Source organism: Marmota monax, unplaced genomic scaffold, assembly GCF_021218885.2.
Source record: "Marmota monax isolate L192 unplaced genomic scaffold, Marmota_monax_Labrador192_F-V1.1 WCK01_AAM20220418_F8-fsc00005, whole genome shotgun sequence".
NCBI lineage: Eukaryota > Metazoa > Chordata > Mammalia > Rodentia > Sciuridae > Marmota > Marmota monax.
In genome coordinates, this window is record NW_026692254.1 from 16,486,943 (window position 1) to 16,503,081 (window position 16,139).

The window sequence follows — 16,139 nt, forward strand, 5'->3', positions numbered from 1 at the left end:
TGAGGGGACTACTGAACCTAAGGTATTGGGGCAAAGCTTTGATAAGGTGACATTTGGGTTGAAATTTGCATGGGGAAATGATTAGGGGGGGCATGTAGAGGGGGAGAAGCCCTCCAGGCAGTGGGGTGTGAGGAGAGAAGGAGCTTGCCATATTAGAGGTGTGTGATCACAGTGTGCTAAGCAAGAATACCATACTAGAAGATGAGATACAAATAGGCAAAGACGAGTTTCAGTAGTGTCTTACTTGTTGGCCCGGTGTTGGGTTTGGGATGGACATGAAAGGGAGGCTGGATCATGGGAAGGTATTGCTTTGGCCCAGGCTGGAGATGACAATGGTGAGATCAGAGTTATAGTGGTGAAGACATATATTCATTCTACACATATGTCCTGTGTGTGTGAGCTATGCACCAAGTATTGTGTTGGCCCTGGAGACATAATTGTCAACTAAACAGAAAATAACCCCTCTCCTCCTAGAGCTGCCATTGTGATGGGAGTGATGGGAGTGAGAAAAGCCAGAGCTGGACTCTGAGGAGGGCAGACATGACTTTGGAGGGAAGCAGATGGGGTCAGAGGGGAATAATGAGCTGCACAAGGAGGACAAAGGGAGTGTAACTGTGGGCAAAGCACCTGAGAATCCCACAGATTTGGGGAGGAACCCAGAGGGGGTGTTGCTAAATGGCATGTGTATGCATGTGAGGGGAGAGAAGCATGAGGAATGACTCCTTGATTTTTGGTTTGAGCAATCAAGAGAATGGGGGTGTCACTGAACAAGATGGGCAGTAGGTAAGGATGGGGAAGGAAATGAGTTATTGAGACACCTCCATGGAGATGTGGAGTAGGCAGATAGATATTTACACCTCAGAGGAGTTGGGCCAGTGACATGCATTCGAGAATCATCCAGAGTAAGGGTGCACAGGAGGCTACTTGCTTGGGTGAGATGACAGAGAGAAGACTAGAGGCCAGAATTTGGACGTCAGGTAGTGGGGAGGAGTAGTTGATGGGTGTGTGAAATCAGAGAAGCCTGGAGGAAGAGGCAGTGCCAGACGGCTCTGGAAGATCAAGAGCACAAAGTAGGTACCTGTCATTGTCTTTGACAGTTTCGCCTAAGGCATAACTAAGAGCTATGTAGAGACAGAGGCCCAGTCAGAGTGGCGGTAAGGATGTGGTCTGGGATGGCTGGCAAATCTTGTGTCAAATTTCGCTATGAAGGAGTTATGTCTCGTGTATGAGAACTTATATGAGTATTCCCTGGGGAAGAAAGTGGGCCACAGATGCTGTAGTCTTAAGACGGAAGCCAGTAATTACTACTTCAGCTCATAAGACTTGACTTTTCCAGGTCTTTTTTCTCACCTGTAAAGTGGTGATAATGTTATCTCAAGTGAGGGATGGTTAGAACATCATGTGAGATAAAAATGATGCAACAGGAGCTTCTAGCACACCTGGGTGTTTGCCAAGGGCTGGTGTCTTCCCATCCTCTTCTCTGAGGAGTCTCATTTTCTCTTCAGAAAAATGAGGGAAATTGACCAAAGATAGTTTCCCTTCCCAGGTTCTTGGACTTTGCCCACTCATAATTCCTTGGATCACTCCATCTTCCCCCATCCTACTGTCTCTTCCCAGTTTCTTTTATGACTAAAATGGGGGGGGGTGGTGGCATTTGTTCTCCTTTCATTATGACTAAAGTGGGGGGGGGCATTTGTTCTCCTTTCACTTATTCCACTTTGATTCTGTTCTGTATCAGCCACCAGATTAATCCTCCAAAAGACCTCACTTGGGCGTCTCTCCCATTCCAGAGACTTGAGAGGGACCTTAATACTACAGATGATAGTTCTCATCCTCACACATCCTTCATTAAGGCTTGGTCTCTACCAAACTTATTATTATTATTTTTGTTTTTCTCTATATCCTTGACCTGTGTACAGTCTTTTGAACAAACCTTGTTCTGCTTTGTCTGTAGTCTCTGGAATGTCATACATACTTTTAAATTCCACCACCCTTGGAGAGCCAGGGAAGCTCTGATGCCACCTCTGTCTGTCCTGATGAGTGTATATGCAGTGTGGCTATATCACATGCACTCCTCTTACTTCCTCCTGCCTTGTGTGACAGTCATTTGTCATGGGTCTAAGCTCCTGGCCTTTACCATAAACCACCTCAGAGATCAGAGCTATTTGCATCTCATGGTGTCATACAAATGCGGTGCTTCACAAATTAATGAATTATATGAATCAGGAAACTTCACTCTTTCTGAGAATCTATAATAGTGGGGTTGGGATTTATTAAATCCTAAGAAAGTACAATAATCAAGGGAGTTTGTTGGTGTATATGTGTAGAATTTTAAGTATAAAGTCTTCTAGTTTTGAGGCTATTTTATCAAAAGCCTATAAAATCTGTGAATACACTGGCCGACAATTCCACTTCTAAGGATTTATCCTAGGTAAATACTCCTGGATATCTGTCAAGAATGTCCACTAGAGCATTGTTTATAATGTTACATACTGAATATAAACTAAATATTCAACAGTGGGGGATTGGTTAAAAAAATAAAAACTCAAGATGCATATTCATACTCTAGGATTACTATCTCTTTTTAAAAATGGTGTAGAAGAACATTTATTGGCTTGGTAAAATGTTCATGTTAAGTGGAAGAAGTATATGTATAAATGTTACATTGTTTGATTTCATTGCCTTAAATTATTTATAGAGACAGGATAATTGGTATAAATAATATTAACATTGTTTATCTTTGGGTGTTGAGATCACTGATTTTTATTATTTTTTGTTATCACCTAACTTTTGTATAGGAAGCATGCTTTCTTGATTAATAAAACTATTAAAGTTGGAACTGTATGCCTCTTTTATTCATAAATCATGTTTTCTATCTTGTGTCTGTACAAATGCACTCTTGGGGAGAACACAGGGCACCTGGCCCATGTCAAATGGTAGCAACACTCATGGGAGCATGTTACCTGAGTCCCCACTGTCCAGGTCATGGTGACTGTTCTTCAGTATAGACATTATTGCTTGGAGTCCTGCAGGCTGGATGCAGTAGTAAGTTGGTGCTGCTTGGCCTTTGAACTTTTGTTCAGGCATCAGGAACTGGTGCTCTCGGAAAGGATAGGGAGTGTGAAGTGTGACAGCTGTGAAGGCAGGCTGGCCTGGGTTTGCAAACTTGATTTTTGCATGTAATCCCATGTGACCTTGGGCTCTGCTTCACTTTACATGTTTAATGTAGATGTTCCTTCCCTCAGTCCATGTGAGTATTTTATCAGCATTTGGTCCAGAATAGTCACTTCAGAAATGACAGCTTAACTGGGCAGCTACCCAGGTAGTCAGCCTGCAGTCTATACCTCACTTTAGTCTGCAGTGAAGAATTGAGACTTATTTCCTTAATATAGGTTTTCTGCAAACTTCATATTGTGGGCTGGAAAATATTTAAAGAATGATTTCCTTTTAACTGGGGCATGTCCTGCCTTTGCCCTCTTGTCTCCTTTCAGTCTGTGGCCCGGGCATTGACATACGCAACGACTATCAGCAGCTGAAGCGCCTGGAGAACTGCACGGTGATAGAGGGCTACCTCCACATCCTGCTCATCTCCAAGGCTGAGGACTACCGCAGCTACCGTTTCCCCAAGCTCACAGTCATCACTGAATATTTGCTGCTGTTCCGCGTGGCTGGCCTAGAGAGCCTCGGAGACCTCTTCCCGAACCTCACAGTCATCCGCGGCTGGAAACTTTTTTACAACTACGCCCTGGTCATCTTTGAGATGACTAATCTCAAGGATATTGGGCTTTATAACCTGAGGAACATTACTCGGGGTGCCATCAGGATTGAAAAAAATGCTGATCTCTGTTACCTCTCCACAGTGGACTGGTCTTTGATCCTAGATGCAGTGTCCAATAATTATATTGTGGGGAACAAGCCTCCAAAGGAATGTGGGGACCTGTGTCCAGGGACCATGGAGGAGAAGCCATTGTGTGAGAAGACCACCATCAATAATGAGTACAACTACCGCTGTTGGACCACAAATCGCTGCCAGAAAAGTAAGCCCCACTGATCTCTGCATCTCTCATTTTTCTCCTTCTCCTCTGTACCTTCCTTCCTCTTCTGAATGCGCATGTTCTATGGGGTGGATGATGTCATTGCATTTAGGATATGGCATACCTTCCTTGAGGACATGGTTTGAAGCAGGGGTCTTGGTTGACTTTCTGAGTGTTCTTGGAATGCAAGACTGTGGCATGGTTGGAGGCCCTCATGATTGCTGTCAATACTGGTCAAATCATATATTAGAATTAATCTACTGTGGGGCTGTGGCTGTGGCTCAGTGGTAGCGCACTTGCCTGGCATATGTGAGGCACTGGGTTCGATTCTCAGCACCACATATAAATAAATAAATAAATAAAATAAATGTCTATCAACAACTAAATATATATATATATATAAAGAATTAATCTACTATACTGTTGAGTTGGACCCTTTGTGCTTGGAAGTCCCTAACCCTTGACAGCTGGGACCTGTTTATGTGTCAGCTCTTTCATCCTTCACCCCAAGGGACATTTTTATTTCTGGTAGGCAGGACTTCCTTAGCATGAATATACTTGGATCATGGTTAAATAAAAGAAAAATAGAGTACTTCTTTATGTCCTGTGAAAGAGGTCTTTGATTCTTAGTGATGATATTGTGGTGCTCAGGTGCCCTGGTTTAGGTGGGAGCATCTAGTAGAGGTGGGAGACTTCTTACCAGTTCCTAGGAGTTCATAATTCAGGCTGTACTTACAGATAGCTATGTAGCAGGGTGCATTTTTAAACTTTTGGGTTTCTATTCCTTTCTTTTAAATCTGTTCACCAAACAGTTGTGAACATCTTATGAAATGACTTTGTGAAGAAATTTTGGAAAGTATTCAGTGGTCTTAAGAGTCAGGTGTTGCGGTTTTGCAGCTTCTCATTTATCTGCGATATACTTATTTTCCGTTGAGAATAACTGAGCTCTTGCTCTATGTGATCAATACCCTAAGAGTGAGGTATTTTTTTTCCCTCCAACTAAAATGTGGCTCTGGGTGTTTTCCTTATTTATATTCAGCAATGTGTAGGTATATTGGCCAGGAAGATCCTCTTCACTATTTGAATGTCAGCATGTTACTATAAATAGCTATTTTTTAAAAATGGTTGACCCTGCTAAAGACTCATGGAACCTATTTACTCTAGCTAGTCCTGCAGAGTCAAGAAATCCCAAATTGAGGGGCTGGGGTTGTGGCTCAGTGGCAAGAGTGCTTGCCTAGCATGCGTAAGGCACTAGGTTAGAACCCCGGCACCACATAAAAATAAAAAAATAAGATAAAAACCAATAAAATAAAGGTATTGTGTCCATCTACAACTAAAATGAAAAAATTAAAAAAAAGAAATCTCAAATTGATAGGCTTGTCTGAATCCTGAAGTATATAAAATAAACAAATAAAAGGTCAGACACTGCAGGTTTAGTTCCCCTTCAGCCTGACTGAAGCAGTAAATGATGTGATTTGTATGACCCATCACATGCTCTTAGTTCTGCTTTGTTTGATCAGTGTGTGCGTGAATGTTTGATTAATAAAGGGCAGGAGTCCCATTGGCTGCAACCAATACCTTAAAGAGATGAAAATGCTGACAGGCCACTTTAAGGATCAGTGGGTTAGAGTTGGAGGAAAGGGACTATGGTGATTGATTAAAACTGTGCTCTGTCCTTATCTTAACCACTTGTTTGCAAAAACAACAGAATGTTTTTAAAGTAGCCTTGGCATTTTAGAATTTTATCTTAAAAGGTGTCATCAAGGGAGCCAGCATGGAATAGTAGAGGGAAGTTAGATATAGAGATGATCATCCCAGGTGACCTTGGATGAGCCAGCCTCTCTGGGCTGTAGTGGGTGTGTTCCTAGGGCAGTTATATGATTCCTTCTTGGTGATCAAATACGTGTATAAAAGTGTTTTGAAAATTCCTAAGCTCTGTACAAAAGGGAGATGCTATTTAAAAAGACATTTGTCAGGCACCTGTTCTGTGATTCAGCAGATACTTTGGTTTCACTGTGGGTTTTCTGCTGTTTTTGATCAACTGCTTCCTGAAAAGTCTGGGACAGGAGTGAGGCCTAAATTCTGGGTTTAAGTCTGAAAGCACCGACCAGGAATGAGTAAGTAATTTAAATTACCTAGGCCTCAATTTCTTCATCTGCAATTTAGAATGGATCCTGCCTTCCCCTTAGGGTTGTTGAAAGTTTAAAAGGAGAAAAAGGAAAAGCACAATGAAAAAGTAAAGAGTGTTAGAAATTGGGCCCTGGTGCTGGTGAATCTATTGGCTGTATGCCTGCCTCTCCAAGGCCACACCCCATAGCTTTTTCTTGGCCAGCTGTCTTAGTCCTGTTGATGTGTTTTTTTGTGTGTGTGATTTCACAATAGAGTACTCATTTAAAATTGATAAATGTGCTCAGTATTATTGTTTTCCATTTACCTTGTCCTGACAACTAAGCCAAAGGCACAATTTCTTAGATGTTTCCTAATTGGAATCCTTGCCCTTTGCATGGATTTCTTTTAGACATGCACTGTCTACGTATGGTAGCCACTGGACACATCTGTACTAACTGAGCACCTGAACCATGGCTTGTGTGAATGGAGAGGTACTAGAAGCGCAGAACAGACACTGGACTTCCAAGCTGTAATGTGGAGAAAATGCTGTAAAAATATCTCATTAGTAATTTTTTTATTGATTGCATTTTGAAATTCAATCTTGATATGTTAGATTAAGTAAAATGTGTTATCAAAATCAATTCACCTGCTGCTTTTTACTTTTGAATATGGCTACTAGAACATTTGCCATTATGGCTTGCATTCTGTTTTTGATGGAGAATGCTGCTTTAGAGCCCGTCTTTGAGGCTGGGAGTTCTTCCCTTCATCATCTCTCTGGTTGACTGGCCACTGCCCTGGTGTTATACTCTGCACCTGTCTAGCCAAAACCCTCAGTGATCCCTCAAGGAGCCAGGTATAGAGTCAGACAGAATGTCTACCTTGAGTTCATCATTAACTAGATGGCTGTTTGTAAAGAGTAAGTATAGAGGACTCCTATTCAGTTTTTCTTCCATTGGCTGTCTCCACTAGTAGGGAGAACATATAGAGAAACATGAAGTCAAGGTGTATGTGAAGTTGTGGATATAATGGAGAAACACTCCCTTGTATAGTGCTAATATAAAGTGTTACTTGACACTCTTAACCCCTTAGATCTTGACTGTGCAGTGACTGGCAGTGGAATAGAGAGCCCCATTAAAGAAACAATCACTCTGTGTGTTGTCTGCACACTTTAGTATTTCTCTGTTCTCTTCATGATTTGAGCAGAGGTTTTTTTTACAGGCCTGAGTTGTTCTTAAAGAGTGAGGGACCCTTAAAGAATTGTGCATGGCCTTTTCCCTCTGTAAGGACCTACCTGTTATGCCCTCAGGTTTGACATGGCCATTTCTCCTCCCTTGTCTTCTGACATCCCCTCTCTTCTGGTTCTCTTTCTACCCTGTGGCGCCACTGTGCTGCTCCTTTCCTCAGTCTAGTCTTGGATAGCTGGTGGTTTCCTATCTTAGTCTGTTTGGGCTGTTACACCAAAAAAATCGTAAACAACAGATTTGTTTCTCAATTTTTGGAGGCCAGAAGTCCAGAACAAGGTGCTGACAGATTCTGTGCCTATGAGGGTCTGCTCTCTGGTTCACAGCATCTTTTAGCTGTGTCTTCACATAGTGGAAGGAGCAAGGCAGCTCTCTTGGGTCACTTTAATAAGGGCACTAATCCCATTCCAAGGACTACACCTTCATGGCCTAATCCCTTTCCTAAGGCCCCACCTCTAACACCATCCCATTGGATATTAGGTTTCAATATATGAATTTGAGGAGGACATAGACATTCAAACTACAGTATGGCCAGAGTTCCACTTCTGTCCCATCTCATCTACTGGTACTTCAGTGTCCTCTTGACTCCATGTAGCTTCATATACCATCTCCAGCTCAGACCTCTTTTGGGGCTCTAGATGATATGTTCATTCATATACAGATGACCACGAGTACTTGAGTGTCCCATGGTCTTCCTAATTTCTGGCTTACTATTTTTTGTGTTGCCTCCCAGGTGGGCAGCATCTTGTCCTCCTACCTCTCATGTCAGAAACATAGTTGTATGTTGGACACTTCCTTTTCTAATGGACACTAAGCCCTTATCATTCCTAATATTGCTTCATTGTGCTGCCTTCTACCCCACCCCTGCCCATGCAGTGACATGAGCTTTCTCTAGTCTCCCTGCTCTGTGTCCTACAATTCCACTTGACACCAGTGAATGTCCCAGCATACACTTTGGGCTATATGTTTCCTCCTGCACACAATCCTGTAGTGGTCCCTGTAGGATAAGCACTTGCACACTGTGAAGCTCCTTAGTGGTCATCCCTTACCTCTGAATACTGTGCTGTTCCCTTCCTACTTCTTGTAGTGTTACTTGGCCTCCAGTAGTCCTCTTCTGTGCTTACCAGCCACCCTCACTCACCTGGCTGAACTCCAGCCTTGCTTTTTCACTGGAGAACTTTAGGGTTTTATAAGTTTTGGTAGACCTATCTCCCAGCACCTGCCAGGGCACTTTTTAGAATTCTTTATAAATTCTGGGTGTATCTTCCAGTGCATGGTTGTCAGGGCAAACATGGTACCTGCTTTGTGAAGGATTTACTGTTAGGAAGATCTTATGTTCAATTCCAGATAGAGACCCCCCCACCCCCAACCACCACCAAAAAATCTAAAACTAAAGACCTTACTGCTAAATGTCACCTCCAAGTCCTTTTGCCCCATCAGTGTGAGCAGCTAGCTTATGGTCTATTCATGTTCTGACTGTGTGTGCAAAGGCCTGGTCTTTGCCAGGGAACTCACGAAGGCACGAGCCTGGCCAGGCTGGAAGCTGGCTTTGCTGATGGGGCAGTCTTATTTCAATTAAAAGGGCATTGACTGGGAACAGTGGTCCTGGTGTTTGTAGCATTTCCTAATGACTTCAAAATGAGGAACCAGGAAAGTAGCAGATTGGAGTCTTTGAGTGAGAAGGCAGTAAATGGCTCCCTTTATTGACAAAAGGAAAACATTTTACTACAATCTCACTGATGAGATCAGGGACTTAAAATGGCAAGTGGTATAAAAATCTACTTTCTTTCTTTCTTTTTGCTGCTCAAGTTTTTATTTCTAGAAAACTCCTTATCAAGACAGCATGTGCTTGTGGAGTGGAAGTGTTCCCCTTTCCTCATTTTCTCATAGGTTGGTACCTCAAGGTAGAAGACTCTTTTAAGCATTTGTAAATCACCTGCTGGATCAAAATGGGGAGAACACATTTTCTCTACCTTAAGAGTCCAGTCATGATGTGCAGTAGCACAGCTTAACTTTTTAAAAAAGTATTTTAAAACTTAAGCTACCCATGAATACCTGGAGTGTATCTGTTAAATGCTCTGTGGTCTGCTGCCAGATGCCTGCAGGCTTTCGGCCCTCCAGACTGCTAAGGTGGATCATGACATGGACCTTTATTTGCAGGTAGGGCCTTGAGGGAGGCATGCAGACCCTCATGGGAAGGAAGGCTGTTGAACAAGTGGGATCCAGCTTGGTGTTTTTTCTTAGGAGCTTTCTTCATTCCCCTGGAAGGCCCCTGCTCTGGCCAGCTGCTCCCAGTATAGGGGTGATCTTTATTTAGAAGGGGTCACATGCCCCCAGGCCTCATGCTCTGCCTTTTATAGTCAGGCTTGGAGATCACATTCTGTTTTCCCTGATTGTCCACCCTTGTTACTGAGATGGGGAAGCAGTTTGTGTCCATGTTTCTCTGGGCAGCCTCTTAGCTGACTCCGTCTCTTAGAGCATGTATCTTATTCCTGAAAGGCTTTATTTTTGGCTAATTATTCTCTAAATAAGGGGTCATTCTTCTGGGTCTGCTTCAGAAGTTAGATTTTTAATAGGGACATACTCTTACAGACTAAAAAGCTTTCAGAATGACTCTCTTATGGTGATTTTTATAATTTGAGATATTTGGAAAGTACTGGTTCCTTCAGGTCTCACCAGTTAAGCTTACTTGTAAGATAGTTCTCGTTTCATCCTGCTCCTAAAAATTCTGTTTCTTTTGTTGCATTAATATTTCTATCTTACTGTTCTCATGTGTATGCCAGTGTGACATTCTCAACTAGAGTGGGGATGACGTGGAATGTGTGGGCCTGTGGCTAATCTTGTCCTGAATTCTATTGCTCAACTCCAGTGCTTAGGGTAGTTCAGAAGTTAAGTTTGTCTAGCAGTAGAGCTGGAAACCATCTCTTGGAAATGAATTGTGTGAATCAGGGACTTGGACTAAAAGGTGGAGGTGTCCCTCAACACTGCCCTATGTTGGAATGTTCCCCTCAACTCTGAGATAGTACAGCAGGCCTCACCTTCCGCATGTGAAATAGGAATGATCAGGATTGCCTCTGCAAATACATGCCAGTTCTTGATAAATGGTAGCTGTTGCTCTTTTGTTTAAATATTAAGCTAGGGTTTGGAATGTAGCTCAGCAGTAGAGCACTTGCCTGACATGCCCAAAGCTCTGGGTTTGATCCCCAGCATTGGAAAAACAAACAAAATTAAACTAAAAGTTGCATTCTGAGACCGTGGTCTTTCTCTGTTGCTTTTTCTAAATTGCAAAAATTCAATTATCATAAATAGCAGGGCACAGTGTAGGAGTGTTCTTGCTAATTTAATCTAAATTGTTCAAATTCTCATGTTTGTCCAGATATGCCATATCTTAAAAGAACACTCAGCAATGTAAATGTCTGTATTAAGATGCCCAGCAGGGCCTCTATAGTTACACGTAATTTATTTGATTATCAAACTTCATGAACTTATTTTTCCTGCAAGCTTGGTATTTGGAAGAATTTAAGAAACATCAACAGATTCTTGTTTGAGACTGACATTAAATATTATCTTTTAAAAATATGTGTGTGATTTCTTCTTTTTTTTTTTTTTGAGAACATTAAAGTGGTTATAGAGTGGGCACAATTTTTGGTAAAGATAACAAGGAGTTACATATTTGTTTGTGACAAATGCAGGTCTCACATAGTGAAGGTAGTCAACCATCTGCTCCAGGCGAGAGCCTCCACCTATTTATTCTTTTCTTTGGGTAATACTCTGTTGATGCTGTTGTTCGTGCATGTTTGCACGTGTGTGTGTTTGTGGGTCTTGGTGTATGTGTACTTGTATGTATGCCTGTGTGTGTGTCTGTGTGTATTTGCCAGTGTGCATGTGTATTACTTTTTCTCCCACCCAGCCTCCTCTTCTGTTCTGTTTTGTTTCATTTTCTTCCTTTCACCCCCATTGCAGGAAGTAAACACTGGCTCTCTCTGTCCTCCCTTAGATCTTCCTTCCGTTCCAGAGGATCAGGTGGGTGGGAAAATGTTCTGCAGGAATGTCAGGCCCTCTTCCGGAAGCTGGGCTTCTGTTTCATCTTATTATTGAACATAAGTTGCTTTTTGTTTCTTTGCCTCGGTCACAAATAAGTAATCCAGCCCTCTCTTCTTTCTTCCTGCCATTTTTCATGGAATCCACGTGGGATGGGAACAGAGGCAGTGTTCAGGGACTTTCAGGGGTTTGATACTCAGAGCCCTGGTTACAGAAACTGCAGACTGATCCAATATGTAGGTGTTTCTAGTTTTCCACCCCTGTCCCAAGTCCTAATGAATGGATTGGATAAAGTGAGTGAAGTTGTGTAGTAGTCTCCCCTTATCTGAGGGGGATGTGTTCTAAGACCCCCACCCCCAGTAGGTGCCTGAAATTGCAGATAGTACTAATCTCTACATATACCATCTTATTTTCCTATACATGCATACCTATGATAAAGTTAATTTATAAGTCAGGTACAGTAAGAGATTAACAATAGTAACTAATAATAAAGTAGAATAATATAGTGGCATACTGTAATAAAATTACTAGCATCACTTCTTATACTTTGTGGCCACTTATAAGTTAAATAAGGGTTACTTGAAGACTAACACTATGATGTGACGGTCAATATGATAACCAAGAGGGCTACTAAGTTATTAATGGACAGATAGCATGTACATCAGGGATACACTGGAAAAAAAGATGATTTACATCCCAGGTAGAATGGAGTGGTATGACTCAAGATTCCAACACACCACTGGAAAAAAATGGATAATTTAAAACTTAGGTGTTATTTCTGGAATTTTCCATTTAATATATTTGGACCACAATGGGCCATGGGTAACTGAAACCACAGAAAGCAAAACGGCAGATAAGAGGGGCTACTGCAGTCACTGAACCCTATGAAGTCAGGTCCATAGCTACAGATCTTGGGTATCTTGTGTGCAGAAGCTGTAGCTAAGAGCAACCAGTGAGACTAATGCTGGGTACTGAGCTACCTGTGCCTACTGACTCTAGGGAGGGGGGTCCAGCTGCCATGCACATACATCTGAAAGCCAATGGCAGCAGATCTGTGCATCAGGATGCCATTCTGGATTTCCTGGTAGATGCAAAGTGCTTGGGTGGTTTTTAGCAGCTGCTGAGACCAGAGGGTTGATCTTAGTAGTAGTAAAGGGGAGGATGTAAAAGATGATTAGGGGCAAAAAGCCCTCAATACGAAATGAAGATGAAGATGAAGATTGCCATTATTAGACATATCTCCTGTTGCACTAGCATATGAAGTAAGGATATTCCCCACACCCTTGCCTCAGGAGGTATTAGTTTTAAGATGGAGACAAATGGAAACTAGTGAGCTCTTTAGATCCATTAAACACTAGTTTTATTCTTGGGTTGGTAACTACTATGATGCTGCCGTTTGATTTCTTGACCTCTGATTGGCCCCTTTTGCTTTGCTAAGTAAATGATAGTTAGTTTCTTGAGTATTCTTCAGATAGGATGTAGGGACATATTTTTGTTCTGTTGCATAGTGAATTTGAAATGATTAAATTATTTTGTAATATGTCAATATTCCTTTTTAGAAGCTTTGGAATAACTGTCAGAGAAACTTTAGAAAGGATTTTAAGCAAAGTGGCAGAAAATGTACAGTCCTTTTTTTCTTCCACTCAAACAGAAAGACAACAGCGTAGGTGCAGAAGGGTATATCTGGTACCAACTCTTTGTAATTTCAAGCACTATTCAGGTGGTATAGTTGTATAGTGTCACTGTCTGAGATCATTGGATTCTCTGCCCTCTTCTCCCAACCCCCACCTCTTCCCTAGCTATTCTTTTGGGACCATTGTGGAGTCGAGGCCCAAAGGATCTTGATGTCATACATGCTTATGAATGGAATTCTGAGAATGTATAATTTTCTCAGACTACTTCTTAGCTCAACAAACATTTCTTGTTTGCTGAGAAAAAAATCCTCCTTAGAAGAGTCTCTGGATGCCAGACATGGGCGATTAGGAGGAGGGACAGACTTTTGGGTGTGTGTAAGTGAAGCAATTTGTATTGATAGACAATGGATAAAACAGTCAAAGTGACCTAACAGACTGCCATTGTAAGAGGAATTTGTTTTGCAGGATTAATTTGAGTTTAGGTTTATTGATGGCTGTACAGTGGTGACAGCTTTCAGTGCCTGCTGTCCATTGTGATGCAGCGCAGGCATTTTGGTCTCAGTTACAGACTCTCTGAACTTCACGTTGAATGCTGCAGAATGGAGGGAGACTTCAGACCCTCAGTTTGATTTGGTCTGACTGGAAAGTTTATTTTGCTTCTTTGGATAACCACAACTTAATCTTCTTGGGCATTGTTGTTATCCTAATTCGTGGAAAGCCTCAGAGTATTGTTAAAGGGCTGCTGAAGATGCATGAGAAGAGATTAAGTGGTCATTAGAAAGAAATGGTAATCAGGATGGTGTTCAGACCCCCCTCTTCAGCTGATAAATAAAAGGTGAATGGTCTGTGAGTGGTTTCTTGTGAGCCAGGTCAGATTCTGTTAACAAGCTCAGTATACCCCCTGCATTTTAGATGTGTAAAGCATGGACTTTCATATGTTAGCTCTTTAGCCTCCTGTATCCAGTCTCATGTTCCACCAATATATCAAATAATTGCAAGCCTCTCATCAGTGCCTTCCCATTACAAAGCCCGGCTGGAGAAATGTGTAGCCTGGATAATCAAATGGTGAGAAGCAGAAGGTGACAGCTGAGCCTCATGATTAGGTGTAATTTGTGTGAAAACTGTCTACATGTAAGCATTATTGTTCAGCAGAAACAGAGATAAGACTTCTTCCATTTCAGTTTAGATGAGTGGACCCAAGGTGGCCATTATGTTTCTGCTTCTGGGTTTTCTGATTTTTTGAACTAAGTGAGCACTGAATTTCCTTCTACCTCTGAGATTCATTGTTGAAGGGAAAGTTGAGGGATCTAGGATGGATCCGTTGGCTCTGATTTTTGGTAAACACTGCTCAGGCTATAGACTGGTGTTCTAGATTTGCAAGGGCATTTGGCAGTTGCCCTCTTTTGAATGAGCCCTGCTTTTATTATCTGGCTGCAGGATTGATTTCTGTAAGGATGGACTGTGGACTTCCCAGAGGTCGCTACAACTCATAAGTTCTTAAGAGCTTTTTCAGAGGTAGCAGATGTAGGCTGGTAGGATAGTGAAGCATCTCGTTGACAGGACAGAAAGGAATAACAGTGGTCAGAGAAGGAGTTGATAGCAGGAAATTCAGGTAGGATTTATGTTAAGTCTTGTATCTTTGAAGTGACTCTTTCCAGTTTGGCTTTTGCTGTTGCCAAAGTGAATTATTCATGAATACTCATGAGAAACACTGATGTATCTCAATTATGTGGAATGTATTTAAATTTGTTTAAATCATTCTGTTTGACTAAAGTCAGCTTTCCCTCATCCAGAGTCTGAGCAACTTGATAGCCTAGTGAGAGCTTCCTGCTGCTACTACCGATGATTGATAACTTTGTGATACCGCAAGGTGCTGTGGACTCTGCAACACCATTTGAATGATCAAAGTGGAATTAAAATACTTTCCCAGGGCTGGGGTTATGGCTCAGCAGTCGAGTGCTTTCCTCCCACATGTGACGCACTGGGTTCGATCCTCAGCACTACATAAAAATAAATAAATAAAGTTCAAAAAAATTTTCCCAGTGGTTTGCAAGTTGGGTGCATTTTGCTTTGCACCTGGGGTCACAGGTGCACCTGGGTTTGGCATGTATGCACAGTGAGTTTCAACTAGAGCAAACATAATTGCTGAGGCCATGCTCTTTAGGGCCTCTCCTTCACTGTCACCACTTAGTCTTAGTCTTACACAAAGCCTGGATTCCCCCTTACCAATGACTCTCACTTCCAAGTTGTTCTTGTGCTGGGATTGATACATTGGGGTGTTATTTGGCCATTGATGATCATTTCTCTGTACTCCACTGGTAATCTGAAAAGACCTTGTCAACCTATCACTCATCTCTTTCCAAAAATAGTTGATTATCCACTTGGTAGTTAGAACTGGTGCCCTGTGTATTACTTTTGTTTCTTCAGTCTCCAATTTTTGTTTCTTTCCTTTGTGGGAGGCCAACAGAGGAGATATTCTGTAAAAATCTACCTCTTATGTAGATTTGAGCATAGGTAGCATCTGAGTGGTTTGGCTCTCATGAAGACTGGGAGGCTTAGTGTGAGAGCAGGGAGGAAGCGGAAGGGAGGAAGGCTAGGACCAGTGAGGTATGCAAAGATGAAGGATATCTTCTCAGATCAGTGTGAATTCAAGAATGAGCACCTACCTCAAATTTGTACAGTAGACAGTTATCTTGTCTTGCTCTCATGCCTACCCTGATAGGTGTGAGTATTTTAAGAAGGGATTTGTAAAATATCTTCAATTAACTAAATTAGCCTCTGGTCCTAGTTGGAATAAATGAACCAACCAAATAACAATAGAGTTTAAGAGTGAGTGTGTGAGAGAGAATGTGTGTACATACATGATTTGACTGAGTTCTTAACCTTTGCTAAGTGGGAGATGATTTTGAGTGTCATGCTCCTCTCTACCATTCCTATTAATATCAGTCCAGTGTCCTTAATGTAGATGTCTTATGTACATATCATTCCTGTGGAAGGGGAGAACAGTAAAGAGGTCTGAATCGTAAATAACAGCTAAGTTGGATCTTTTTTTTTTAAATAATGGAGATTAAACCCAGGGC

General features: G+C 41.9%; 1 protein-coding gene across 1 annotated transcript in view; it reads left to right on the forward strand.

Annotated features, from left to right (window-relative positions):
- The window catches only part of Igf1r (insulin like growth factor 1 receptor), a 309,374-nt gene that overhangs the window by 48,844 nt on the left and 244,391 nt on the right, over positions 1 to 16,139 (forward strand). Inside the window, exon 2 of the mRNA XM_046436272.2 lies at positions 3,492 to 4,037. Within this exon, the coding sequence (XP_046292228.1) occupies positions 3,492 to 4,037 (546 nt within the window). The remainder of the gene's footprint in view (positions 1 to 3,491; positions 4,038 to 16,139) is intronic.